This window comes from Colobus angolensis, unplaced genomic scaffold, assembly GCF_000951035.1.
Source record: "Colobus angolensis palliatus isolate OR3802 unplaced genomic scaffold, Cang.pa_1.0 Scaffold59, whole genome shotgun sequence".
Lineage (NCBI taxonomy): Eukaryota > Metazoa > Chordata > Mammalia > Primates > Cercopithecidae > Colobus > Colobus angolensis.
This window is the reverse complement of record NW_012119487.1, coordinates 9029003-9041957: the sequence shown is the minus strand read 5'-3', so window position 1 is coordinate 9041957 and position 12955 is coordinate 9029003. Positions and strand designations below refer to the sequence as shown.

The following is a 12955-nucleotide window of genomic DNA, read 5'->3' as shown; positions in this document are numbered from 1 at the left end:
TATCTTAGCTTCAGCAGCTCAGTAAATCATTCCAGAACCTTTCTAACATGAAGTCTATAGTTTTCAGAAAACAATACAGGAAATAGTCTTTACCTATGCCTGTAAAATTAAAAAGAAAATAGCATATGGGGAATACCTCCAAAGCCAAAAGGAGCTTTACTACCTTAGGGGTCTTTTAAATTGATCCTGAGAAAAGCATGGTAAAGTTTAGTCATGGTAAAGTTCACAGAGGAGGTGGCAGGGCAGAGGGCTGGTGCTGCTCCTTGCTATTAAAACAGCAGCTACCCAGGGCTGTCATGTAGTGCTACACTTTGGGACACATGCTACTGGGAGAAAGAAGAGTGAAGACCACGGCCCTGGGGAAAATCTAGGTAAAATCACGTACCACCTGGCATCAAATAATACTTCCCTTTACTCTCCTGCTTTCTGGGGGCAGGAAAGCAGGATCTGTAAGGCAGCAGTGCTGGTGGTCACAGTTTCAAAGTATATTAAAAAAAAGAAACAACAACAAACTAGCTCTTGCTTGTCATTATCACTTAAAAAAAAAAAATCCTTCTTTCCCTGATGGAGAACTCAAGTGGTAAGATATACAAAATCAGCATTATTAATGACCCATGCATCTGGTATAAAATGCTTTTTGGGAAAGTAATTCATTTTAAGGATAGACAAAACTAAAGGAAAGAGCTGCAAGGCTTCTAAAAAATAATAATTAAAAAAATTATAACCAAAGAAGTTTACTGGGATAACAAATACAGATCTTTGAAAAGCCAATAGGTAATAACCGGCCAGTGAATACTAGAAAACAAGAGGTAAGAGCTAAATATGATATTCCCCCCTCCCTACCCACATTATTAGGAATGAGCTCTAAACTGGTAACTGATAATTTTCAGAATTGGGATAAATTATAAGGCCTCAATACTAAGGAAATTAGGATTCTCCAGGGTTCATCCAAAAATAAATCATTCATGAAAAACTTGATTTTTAAAGGGTCAAAAAGAAGGCTAAGAATGACTGTAATTACTTATTGCCTAAAAAGGTAACAACTGAAGACAAACAGCCCCCCTACTAAACAGCAGAAAGTTTCCACATAAAGAAGCTCCCTTTGTATTTCCCCCTATTGCCAACCTCTCAAAATAAAACAAAAAAGTTAAAAAAAATCAAATAGAGACTTATGAAAGTCAAGTTCAGTTGGCAAAAGATGCTCGGACATTTCAATTCTGCCTGGATTGTAAGGGAAAGCAATCTAGTCCACACCTGACAGGAAGGAATTCCATGTGGGGAGTGGCAGGAGCTGGAATGTGTAGGAGGCCAGTGCACTGGGCCAGGGCTGGGAACTGCTCAGCTAGAGAACGGACGCCGGGTTTACTTGCCTGTTTGAATAATCTCATCTCCATTTATGACCTGTAATTTAACACAGCGGAGATATCACTTGCAACAGTAACTAGGCAGCTGCTTTGCTTCTCATAGGAGGAAGGCTTTCTCTGTTCTCCACCTGAGTCACATAGAGAGATCCTGGGAGCCACAATGTCTCCTCATGCTCAGGGGTGAAAGGCAGCACATTCGCTGGTCTGATATTTAAGAAATGGATCCTTATTATCACCACTAGGATCCCTATGGTCCCTAAGCTACAAGGTCCAGGATAGGTGCTTCTGCCACTCACCAAAAGGAGGGCTCATCCTTTTGCAGTTCCTGTTAGAAAGTGGCTGATGCAGGCCTGTGCCTTGTAGCATGAAATGACTCAAGAAGAGGCAGACGTTGAATTCAGGGACAAGATTTTCCTGGTGGGAGCACAGGGCTGCTGACAGAGTTGAAAACCAGTTTACCGGGCACCTGTCTGGTAGTGTTTTGGGAAGTGTTGACCTAAGAGTTACTTCTCTGGGAAGCTTTCACACCAAACATGTCTTCATTCTATTAAATGATGCCAGAAGGGCTGCTCTGCTCCATCATTCACTTAAGAGAGAAGATTTATCCTTACAAAAGAAAAGATCTGATACAAAAGTCATTCATTACAAAGAATGCCAAAAGATGTTTAAAGTCATTTGCTATAATAAGATTTTAATGTATCAATAAGCCAACAGTTGGAGTTGAGAAACCTTCCTTTTAAGGACACTGTAATTTTTTAAAATTTAACTATAGTATTTAGGATTTGTGCTATGCATGGTGCAGAGGTTTTCCAAATATAGTTTAGTGAATTCTCCCAACTATTCTCTGGGGATCCATAGTGGGTCTCTGGTAGAATAATTTATTATATAGTAATTTCTGTGTTTGGGTAGGTAATTTATTATATTTAACCAATCGTAGTATGATTTGATTCATTAGTTGAGAGTGGTCCTTGCTGTTGAGTGGTCAGTGGAAGCAGCTGTATATTCATCTATGAAAGGTGCCTTGATTCTACCAAAATAGTCCAGAGAACCAAACCATTTCAAAACCACTGCCTTGAAGTATGGACCCAAAATATTAACTAGCTTAGCCAGACCACCAGTCTGACAGTGACTGATGGTTTGAGGATAACGTTTCTCCCATTCCTGCACATGACACCCTCCTGGTTAACTGAGAGATGGTCCTTACTTTCCAGAGCATTTGAGTCCTAATAAATCAGATTCCCTCCCTGGCTTTTACCTCCTATGCCTAGCAGGTGACTTCTGCTTTGTACCCAGTCGCCTAGCCCTAATATAAAATTAGGGGGTGGGGTAGAAATCTTCAGGAGCTAATCATGAGGCTGTCCTGTCAGCCCGTGTACAGAACCACAACTGTGGCACACCCAAGCTCCCTCTGCTTAAGACTATTTTTTTTTTTCAAGACAGGGTCTCACTTTGTCACTCAGGCTGGAGTGCACTGGTGCAAATACGGCTCACCACATCCTTGACCTCCTGGGCTCAAACTATCCTCCCACCTCAGCCCCCCAAGTAGCTGGGACTACAGGCATGAGCCACCATGTCTGACTAATTTTTGCATTTTTTGTAGAGATGGGTCTCACCATGTTACCCAGGCTGGTCTCAAAATCCTGAGCTCAAGCAATCTGCCTGCCTCAGCCACCCAAAGTGCTGGGATTACAGGCATCAACCACCTTGCCTGGCCAAGACTGATACTTTTAAACCAGCTGAAATTATTTAAAAAGTATTTTATTCCTTAGTACTAACATCTCTCCTTGTGTGGTGATTAATAGAACTTTTCTTGCTTTATATTGCTATATTGAAATTTCCAAAGTGAAAACCTACCAACATTAGTTTTCCTGACTCAATTGCCTTACTTATCCAGGCAGTTTTTCTTAAGTCTCTGGGATGAATTTTTATAGTGTGAATAGTGAGACGGCCTAGTCTCCACTACCCTTACCTCACCTACCCTGGGGGCATCTAGAAAGATTTCTTTCAAAGGACCAAGTAAGATAATTACTATAGACCTTTCTTCTGATTCTCAGCATGTCTAAGTATCCAGAAACTATAGAGTTCAAGAATCCAAAATATTTTAAGGAACTGTGCCGATTGAGACAGCATCCTCACAACCCTCACCTGACTTCCAAGTCTATTGTGTTTAAAGAAGTGTGAGGCCTATGAAGCAGTCTTTCCATGACTGCGCTTTCAGCCTCACTCTCAATTTTGTTGAAAAATAAACCCCATTCCACATGGACTCTGTAAGGAATCTAGACTGTTAAGTACATGTTTAAGCATACTAGGGGCTCGAAAATATGTTGATTACTAGCTGATACCTAGAGAAGGGAGTAGGCTATCTATGTATAAAATCCTTGCTCTCATTTTTTATTTCACAGCTTAGGGTTATGATATGGCATTTAAGGTTGAAAAATGCAAACCTGGATCGGCTATCTTCAGGGAAGCAACACATTCAGTGGCTAGATCAGCCACTATCAAAACTATCAAAACTATCAAAACTGTACCTGCTTTTTGTTATTTGCTTCACCATAAGAAATACAACCATATTTTGCTATGATAAAATAAAAAGGAGTTAGAAACATTTCTTGCCTCCTGGATTTTGCTCTAATCATTGACATGTCCCTATGAGGTGCTCTTGGCAGCCTTTATCTCATTGGTGTCACAGGTGTGAGCTATAGTGAGCAGAAGCCTAGGTTCTGATTTCAACAACCTTTTCTTTTTTAAAGTTTTATCAAAAGCTGCTCTCTAAGCACAGCACCAACAAAGAAGAGCAGCCAAGCACATTCCAAGCAGCAATGCCAAACCCTAAACCAAAACAACAACAAGGAAAGGTACCTTTTTACAACCTTGTCTTTCCCTGGCAATTCCATTACTGTCTGGGGCAAAAGGTTGATGGCAGTGGACGTGACTGACAAGACCATGAACAGCACAGCCAAGCAATGGTCAGTGGAGGTCACAAGCCAGACACATGCAGTGCACTTTTCACAATTACCCCCTTAGAAAATGCCCTCCTTTCCATAAGGAAAGAAGCAAACCGCATCATGCACTAGGTTGAGATTTGTCAAGCAACTGCACTAAACACGCTAACACTTTGCTGAGTAAACAGACTTCTCACCAGTGAAAGAAAGGAAACGTAATGGAGGTCACATAGACACTCATTTAATCTTCAAAATATAATGTCCAGAACTTTTCAATGACCCATTTTCTGGTACCTGCCTTGGCATTTGCAAGGGTGTGAAGTCAGGAAATAATAGTTATTATAAACAAGTGCCTTCTATTAGATTCAAAGCCTGCTTACCTGTGCATCAATTATTTTCTGCTTTGCATCAATAACTGCTTGCATCTCAGCATGATCCTTCTTCAGTTCTTCTTCCACAGCCATTAGCCTAGAATGTGGCAGGAAGGAAATATCAACATCTTCAAAGAGACGGCTAGCTAGTGTAGAGAACAGGAAAACTCAATATCCTCTGCCCTTCTTAATAAGACACCTGCAACCATCTTTTCTTTCTTCTCCGCCACCTTGGAATAAGACATCTAAGGTCGATTTTTCTCCTTGTGCCTGGATCCCACACATTTTCATCTCCTTTGGAACAATAATCCCATAATCATTTCCTCCCTCATCTCTCTCAGATTCCTTCCTGAGCACAACTTATTTCATCTTAAAATATCAAATCAATCAATAAAAACCAAACAACCCTCTCTTAATCTCAAGTTACCCTATACCTGGCCCACTTTCTCTTCCCTTGCACAGCTAAGTTTCCTCAATGAGTACTCTATACATAGTATGTCTAGCTTGTTTCCTGACCACCATTCACATCTTAACTCACTGATGTTTAATTCTGCCAGTCTACCCAAATACCTCTCAGTAAGATGGTCAATGACCTCCATACTATTTAAACAACAAACAGTTCTGTTTACTTGACCTGTCCATAGCATTTTACAAATATTGAGGCATAGTGGTTATGAGCATGGAATCTGGAGTCCGGGGTTCAAATCCTGGTGCATCACTAACTATGTGACCTTGGGCAAGTGACTTAATGAATTTGTTGCCTGTTTCTTTATTTGTAAAACGAGAATAATAATGCTAAAATGAGAATAATAATGCGCAGGTGGAGGCTGTGATAAAGATTAAACAAACTATTATGTGTAAAGTGCTTAGAAAGGTGTGTGTCCCATGGTGAGTGCTATACAAGTGTTTGGTAAACTTTACCCTCCCTTTTTCTCCCTTGGCATCTGCAGCACTCTCAAAAGAGGTCCTCTGGCCCCAAAGATATTCCATAAAATTCCTTTCCATATTTCTGGACTCATTTTGAAAGATTAATTTAGTCTTGGGCACTGGATATTTACATTTTTAAAACCCAGTTCTCTAAGATTTCTCAAGTAAATCACCAAGTTTTAGTTTTTTCTAATTGTTATGGTTAAAGAAAAACAGATTATCTTCATAGGAAGTGCCCAAGGTCTCATATTTGGGATACTTTAAGAGATACAGTCAATCATCCCATTTGTATTCAGTACAACAAGGATAAAAATGGCTTTTGCTGCCATTCCTTCAAGGTTCTGTGGATCATCTCAATTCTTTGTCTCCCTAACTAGCCCACATCTGCTGCCAGGTGATGTCTGACCTGCTGATGATGCTTTTCATCTGGCTGTCCTTCTCTTCCTGCTGTCTTCGGAGTCGCTCCTCGCTGTCCTCCAGTCGGGCCTTGTATTCCAGCAGCAGCTTCTGCATCTGCTGCTCCTGCACCAGCAAGCGGCGTTCATATTCCTCCAGTCGCCGGCTGGACACTCTCAGGCGCTCCTTCAGTTTAGTAATTTCTTGCTCATACTAGGGCAGAGGAGGCAAGGAGAGAAAAACTGGAATTACATTGCTTTTAGAAATCAATGATTTTCTTTTCTTTTCTTTTTTTTTTTAAACAAAAGAAACCCTAAGCAGTGTAGCTAGATGCTGGCTGTGCTGTCATTCCCTATACTGTTCTTAATATTCTTTAAAATTATCAACTGGCATAAATGTTAATGGAGCATTGCCTTTCTTACTAAAATTACATTTTAAATCTTAACTTGGCATTCCAAATTCTACATATGTATGTATCTCTCTCTACACTAGGCTACCATTGGTATAAGCCACATCCAATCTGTGACGACATCAAATGAGAGGGGAAAAAAAATAGATGAAGTACTTAAAAGTCTGACAAATCACTTAAAATAAGCCAAAAGTCAGTTGTCTATAAGAGAAAAAGATTCTGTGTCATCATCTGCACTGTAGATCTCTGACGTGTCTTAGCTCATCAGACTGCCATTCCTTTGTTCTACTACAATTACCCCTTTAGAGAACAAGCAACATTTCTATAATGTTAAGCCCCTAAATCAATAGACTTTCATGGCAAAGGTTATTGCTGCTTTCTTCCCAACTATAAAAGTGTAAACTATTCCAGTCACAGCACTAAACAAAGGCCTACATGTTCTCTAGGGCCAATTAATATTGCTTCTTGGCCCATTTTCATAATATGACTCACCTGCCCAATTTTGTACTGCCTGCTGGAACATACATGTCTGTGTTCTAAGAAGCTTTACATAAATTCAGTGACTCCATTAGTTACATGGCCCTTTCCTGTACTGTAGTTGCTGTGGCTGGGGTTTGAGTACACTGGAATATCATGCCGATAAAAGGAAGCTAATTGTCTGGTTGTCAATTAAATAATAGAATTCTATATATGATGTCAAGGTTCTTGTTTGATAACCCTTTTTCCCCTTGTCAACTTTTCTTTAAAAAACAAAAACAACAAAATCTAAACAACAGATAATATCCTTTTAACAATCATCTATAGACCTATATATTCTTGACCCAGAAAAGGCAAAAAACAAACAAACAAAAAAACGAAAACAAAACAAAACTAAACTAAAATTAAAACCAAATTGTTACCAAGATAAAGAAAAAGTCTTCCCCTAGGGTGATTTTGTCCTTGGGTGAAGACCAACAAGTTTATGGAAACATGAAATATTTACCTAAAATGACTAGAAATGAATAGCAGAGTGTTCTCTAGATTAAGGCATTAAAAATACAAATAGTAGCTTACTGCCACCCCCCAGCAAGATGAACATTTTCCACGTATATTCACACACACACATGCACACACACCACGGACCTATTTTACATAGATATGTGTAGGATGATTAACATAAGGGGTAGAGGTGAAGATGGGGGTGGGAGGAGTTTATGTTCTTAGCTAGATAATCCTTTTAGAGGCCTGCCATTTTGGGATCAGTAAGTCAATGAAGCAGACTAGGTTCTACCTTCTCAGCATGCTTGGCTTCATCTTGATTTTGCTCAGTTTCCTCCACATCCTCTTCATACTGCCCATTGTTCAGAACCCAGGCTGCTGTCCTCTCTACTGGGGACATTGTGGCAGAGTCCACAGGTGACTGAACCTGCATCAGAAACAGATATTAGCATTTCCCCTAACAGCTCACCCATGTGCTATGTTTCACAAACAGCTATTCTTGGAAGATGTTAACTGTGATCTCTCAGTTTTCTAATTAATGCTCTTAGCTGTAAGTATTATTTTACTAATGCCAAGGCTAGGGGTAGGGAAAGAGAATATACATTTATATAAGTATAAACTATTCTGAATAGAAAGTTGTATATAACATATCCAAAAGGCATCCTTATTCTCCCTCTAAAGAAAGTCAAAGCCTTAAAATTGTTAATTTGCCCAGTGGTGCAAAATACTGGTAGGTAACAAATTGCCTGCTGAAATTAATAAATGACCTCTGCCATAAAAGTCTATTGATGATAAAATACCAGGAAGAAAGCATAACCTGATGGTCAAAACATCTGTTTAGCCTAGACACAATCAGAAACCAAAAAACTGATTAGTGCTAAACAAACTCACAAAGTGCCCATTTATAATCAGAATGGCAAATATTAGGTTGGTGCAAAAGTAATTGTGGGTTAAACAGCAAAACCCACAATTACTTTTGCACCAATCTACTTAGTTTTCATATTAATGATTTAGAGAAAAGGAAGGACAAGTGATGTTGGTTATCTTTACACAACACTGACTTCATGATGGATTAAGACCACTCAAGGGTCCTTATACTGGAAAATTTCTTGAATACAGGATCAAAACGGTGGCTACTGGGTAGTCTATTTTCCTAATCTACTGAATAGAGATACCAATACCGTCACTACCCCCTATCTTGATCATCTCATAGGGAGCTGTGAGGATAAGACAATATATATGAAAACTCTTTGGAAACTTCAGAGTGCTACAGAGAAGTTAGATGTCAGTCATTACTATATTTATGTTTCAAAATCTGGCACTAGATATTACAATTTATATTAGGCTACTGAACATTAGTGCTTTCCCCACAAACAATGATGGAGACACACAATTTTTTTTCCATCTGTCCTGCCTCAGAAAGAGAGAGTAAGCTAAAGAGAGAGTGCAAAACTTGGCATATGAGTTAGCCTTTTATAATTAAATAGAGGGATTTGCATTTTGAGGACCAGAATTCTATAATTTCATAATTGAAGGGCATTTTCTCTCCCATCACAGCTATTACATCTTAAGGATCTTTATATCATTCTGAAATAGAACTCAGTTACTAACTCTAAATAAATATTTTAAAAGAAGGGGTATTTTGATAAACTGGAGAGTGAGGAAGACCAGATTAAAAAACGGACTGCAGAGACTAAAAGGTTATCAGAGATGGGTTGGGAGAGACTTTAAAACTTGCACATGCAAAAGTAACACAGGGACATTTCTTAAAGGCATGAAGAAGGATCTGGTTTAGCTGATTTACAGATTATAGATATATATCAATAAAAATAGCTTCATGTCTGAGGATGGATGTGCATAGTTTATATAAATAGACATGTACACACTAAGCAACTGTGAATGAACTTCTAGAAATTTCTACTATTTTATTGGTCAAATCTTATTTTCAGCCACTTCCTAATATATCCTAGCACTTTCCTTGGCATACAGTAGGTGGTCAAAATAATAAAAATAAAAGTGACAAAATAGATCAATCCTAACTATTCCTTCTATTAATGATAAAGTCTTCACAAAATTGTAAAAAGGCTAGAAATATTGAATAAATAAAAAATAGTTATTGTGCTGGATTGAAAGGACAAAATAGATCAATCCTAACTATTCCTTCTATTAATGATAAAGTCTTCACAAAATTGTAAAAAGGCTAGAAATATTGAATAAATAAAAAATAGTTACTGTGCTGGATTGAAAGGAAACAGAGGTGATTTTTGCTTCGTGATTTTTTTTGTTGTAATATGTTCTTCAAATGAAAACACTATATACTATCTTTTATATATTCTTGGTCTTATAAGTGTTGCTCTTACTTTCTAATTAGTCAATCTAATGGGCATCATATCATACAGTTCTTTTAAATGATACTGACTAGTTAAATGCACAACAGATACTCAATAAAATATTATTCTTTTATTATTCTGGATTATCTTTAGAATTAATTACTAAAATATAATTTATTACTAAGAGAATATTCTATGTTTTTCCCCTAATCCTTTGGAAGGGCACCAAAGGATTCTTTTCAATGACTGTTCCACCTCCTTATAAGCTGGATTAATAGCAAAAAATATCTCTAGTTTATAGTCCAAGAAATTGAGGGAGGAGGTAAGTGGTTCAGATCCCATCTTGCCTAGGAATAGCCTTAGACAGAAAATTTATATCCACTTTCAACATGATCATCAAAGATAATGAAACAAAAACAACAAAATCTAAACAACAGATAATATCCTTTTAACAATCATCATCTATAGAGCTATATAGCAGGAATTCCCATTAGGAATATCTTCCCTTTTAGATAAAGCTGTATAGGGTCTCCCTGGAAAAACAGTAATGCTTTAGGGCAAAAGAGCCTGACGCAGCAGTTTCACTGATACTACAATTAGTCACAGCCTGGCAATGCTGAGGCCAGTTCCTTGTTCTTTGCTAGTATTTACTAGATATAAACAAGACCAATTGGTTTCAGCTTCATAGTGTGAAATAGTCGGATTCCTATAAACGAATTTCTGCTCTCAACACCAAAGAAAGGGCTGATTAAATTAATCCATAAACTTTGGGAGTTCTTGAAGAGGTTGGTTAGGAGACAGCTCAACAAATCCAAATGTGAAAACTGCAGCATCATATTAATAGACTTGTCAATTATCTATTTTAAAAGGTCTCTTCAAATTCAAATTTCTAAGATTAGGGTACATGCTAAATCTGAATGACTCATATATTATACAAAAAGTCTATTATTTGTACAAAGTACATGATACATAAAAAACAAAATAGAGAGGAAAATAAGAAAAAAGCAATCCAAACAGAGGCTGAAATGGGTTAAAAAATTAAGACAGTTTCTTGAAAAAAAAATTTATCTGTAAATTTTTTCATCAGGATTTTATTTCCTTCCTACTCATTAGACGTAGAAGACCGAAGCCAGTTACTGTGCAGACAATGGCCACTACTTTGTGCTAAGATATAAACGGAATTTGCAGGGACAAAGCTACTGATAATTACAGCCACCTACAGAACAATCCCCACAAAGAAATCCTCTAGTTTCTGGGAGAGAATTCCCCAACACAATTTGCAATTAAAATATGTAAAAGAATTTGCCTTAAAAATGTGCTGATTATATAGAACTTCAGAGGCTTCATGGGAGTGAGATGAACAAAGCAAGCAAGAAACAGAAAGATAAGAAATAAAAAACTACGCCAGGCGCGGTGGCTCATGCCTGTAATCCCAGCACTTTGGGAGGCCGAGGCAGGTGGATCACTTGAGGTCAGGAGTTTGAGACCAAGCTGACCAATGTGGTGAAACCCCGCCACTATTAAAAATACAAAAATTAGCCAGGTGTAGTGGCGGGCACCTGTAATCCCAGCTACTCAGGAGGCTGACACAGGAGAATTGCTTGAGCCCGGGAGGCGGAGGTTACAGTGAGCTGAGATCACGCCACTGCACTCCAGTCTAGGCAACAGAGCAAGACTCTGTTTCGAAAAAAAAAAAAAGAAATAAAAAACTAACGATGTAAGTTCAAAACAATGACCCAAAAGCCAGTGTAGGAAAAAAAAAGAAATTTGAACAATCAAAATAAAGTGATTTATGCTTCAACTGATATGACAGTGGCACCACCAGCAAAAGTATAAACTAAGATTAATATTCAAAGCTGTACCTGGACATCTCACTGTGTCTGTACCCTACTTCATGCCAAAAAATATATGTGACTCATTAATGGCTGTGACACAAAAACTAATTTTTATATTGGTTGTTTGGAGACTGTATGCATTTCCCACCTCCCATCCATCCAAGCAGTCCTCTATTTATAACCCACAGAAACATGTATTATGTGCTTATGTAATAGGTATTATATTTTCCTAAAGAAAAAATATTATAAATGACAATTGGCTCCAGATGACCACAGAAAAGGCTATGTAATTTATAATATTAATAAACAACCAGCCTGAGTCATAGGCCCTCATGGAGTCACAGAGGACTCCACGATACAGAAGGAAAGGGTAAGCAGAATAAAAAAAAAAAAAGAATCTTTATTTTCCTTTTCTGTACAGGGCTGGGCCTAAGCACACTTTTGAAAAGCAGGTGGAGGACACTTTCCCTGTCTTGTCCCTCTCTGCCAGATCTCATGCCCTTCACTAATCTTATTTTATCTTCAGTGCCCTTGTGCTGCTCTAACTCCCTGAGTAGATATGTGATTCTACACAGTATTCTGATTTCTAAAATTATGTATTTTTCCTTTCTCCTCCCAATGAACACCTTAATTCTCTGAAAGTAGTTGATCTCAACTAGAGTCCAGCACAAAAGTGATGGGAGGAAACTACTTCACAATAAGGTGGGCATGACTGATAGCCTCCTAACACATACATTTTATGTTTATATATACACACACATTTATATATAAAAAATACATATGATACATACAAAAGATATATATTTTTCCTTTTCTTCAAATACAAATGCTTACTAAATCAAACAATTTGGTAAATTTTTGGGAAATACAACAAAATAAAAATGAAAAATTTAAGACTGTAGAAAAACTTTATTACTCAGTAAAAAATGACCAAGTAGGAGGTTTAGCCCAGGAAGTCTGCTTCTAGAAACAGTTTAAGTTAGTCATGCTTTTCATCCCTTCTTCTATTTCTGTATCCAAGGATTCTATAAATAATCCAATTAAAAAAATCAAAGTAGGTGCAAGGGGCTCTGATCATAGCAGACTGGAGGCAGACGCAGCCATATCAGTAAGTGCCTAAACTGTAAAAATGCAAATATATTACAGATACAAACTAGGATTTTATTGCAGTCTCCCTGCCCAGTTATTTTGCTGCATAAAAGGATTTGTCATAGAACTCTTTTAATCTCAAACTTTCTAGTACTATCATTAGGTTTCAAAAAAAATTCAACTAACACAATGCTTTTTTAGGAGAAAAATCTTTTTAGATGAAAGATATATAAAGATATATATTACATATATGAAAAGTTACATGAATGTGTGTGTGGGTGTGTGTGTGTATGTGTGTATATATATATATATAT

At 37.6% G+C, this 12955-nt stretch overlaps 1 protein-coding gene across 3 annotated transcripts in view; it reads right to left on the bottom strand.

Moving 5' to 3' along the window:
• Positions 1-12955, bottom strand: part of RASAL2 (RAS protein activator like 2) — a 395120-nt gene that overhangs the window by 2312 nt on the left and 379853 nt on the right. For all 3 annotated transcript variants that reach the window (XM_011962385.1, XM_011962386.1, XM_011962387.1), the window contains 3 exons: positions 7680-7814; positions 6011-6213; positions 4687-4774 (listed from right to left, as the gene is read on the bottom strand). In XM_011962385.1, coding sequence (XP_011817775.1) covers positions 4687-4774; positions 6011-6213; positions 7680-7814 — 426 coding nt within the window. The remainder of the gene's footprint in view (positions 1-4686; positions 4775-6010; positions 6214-7679; positions 7815-12955) is intronic.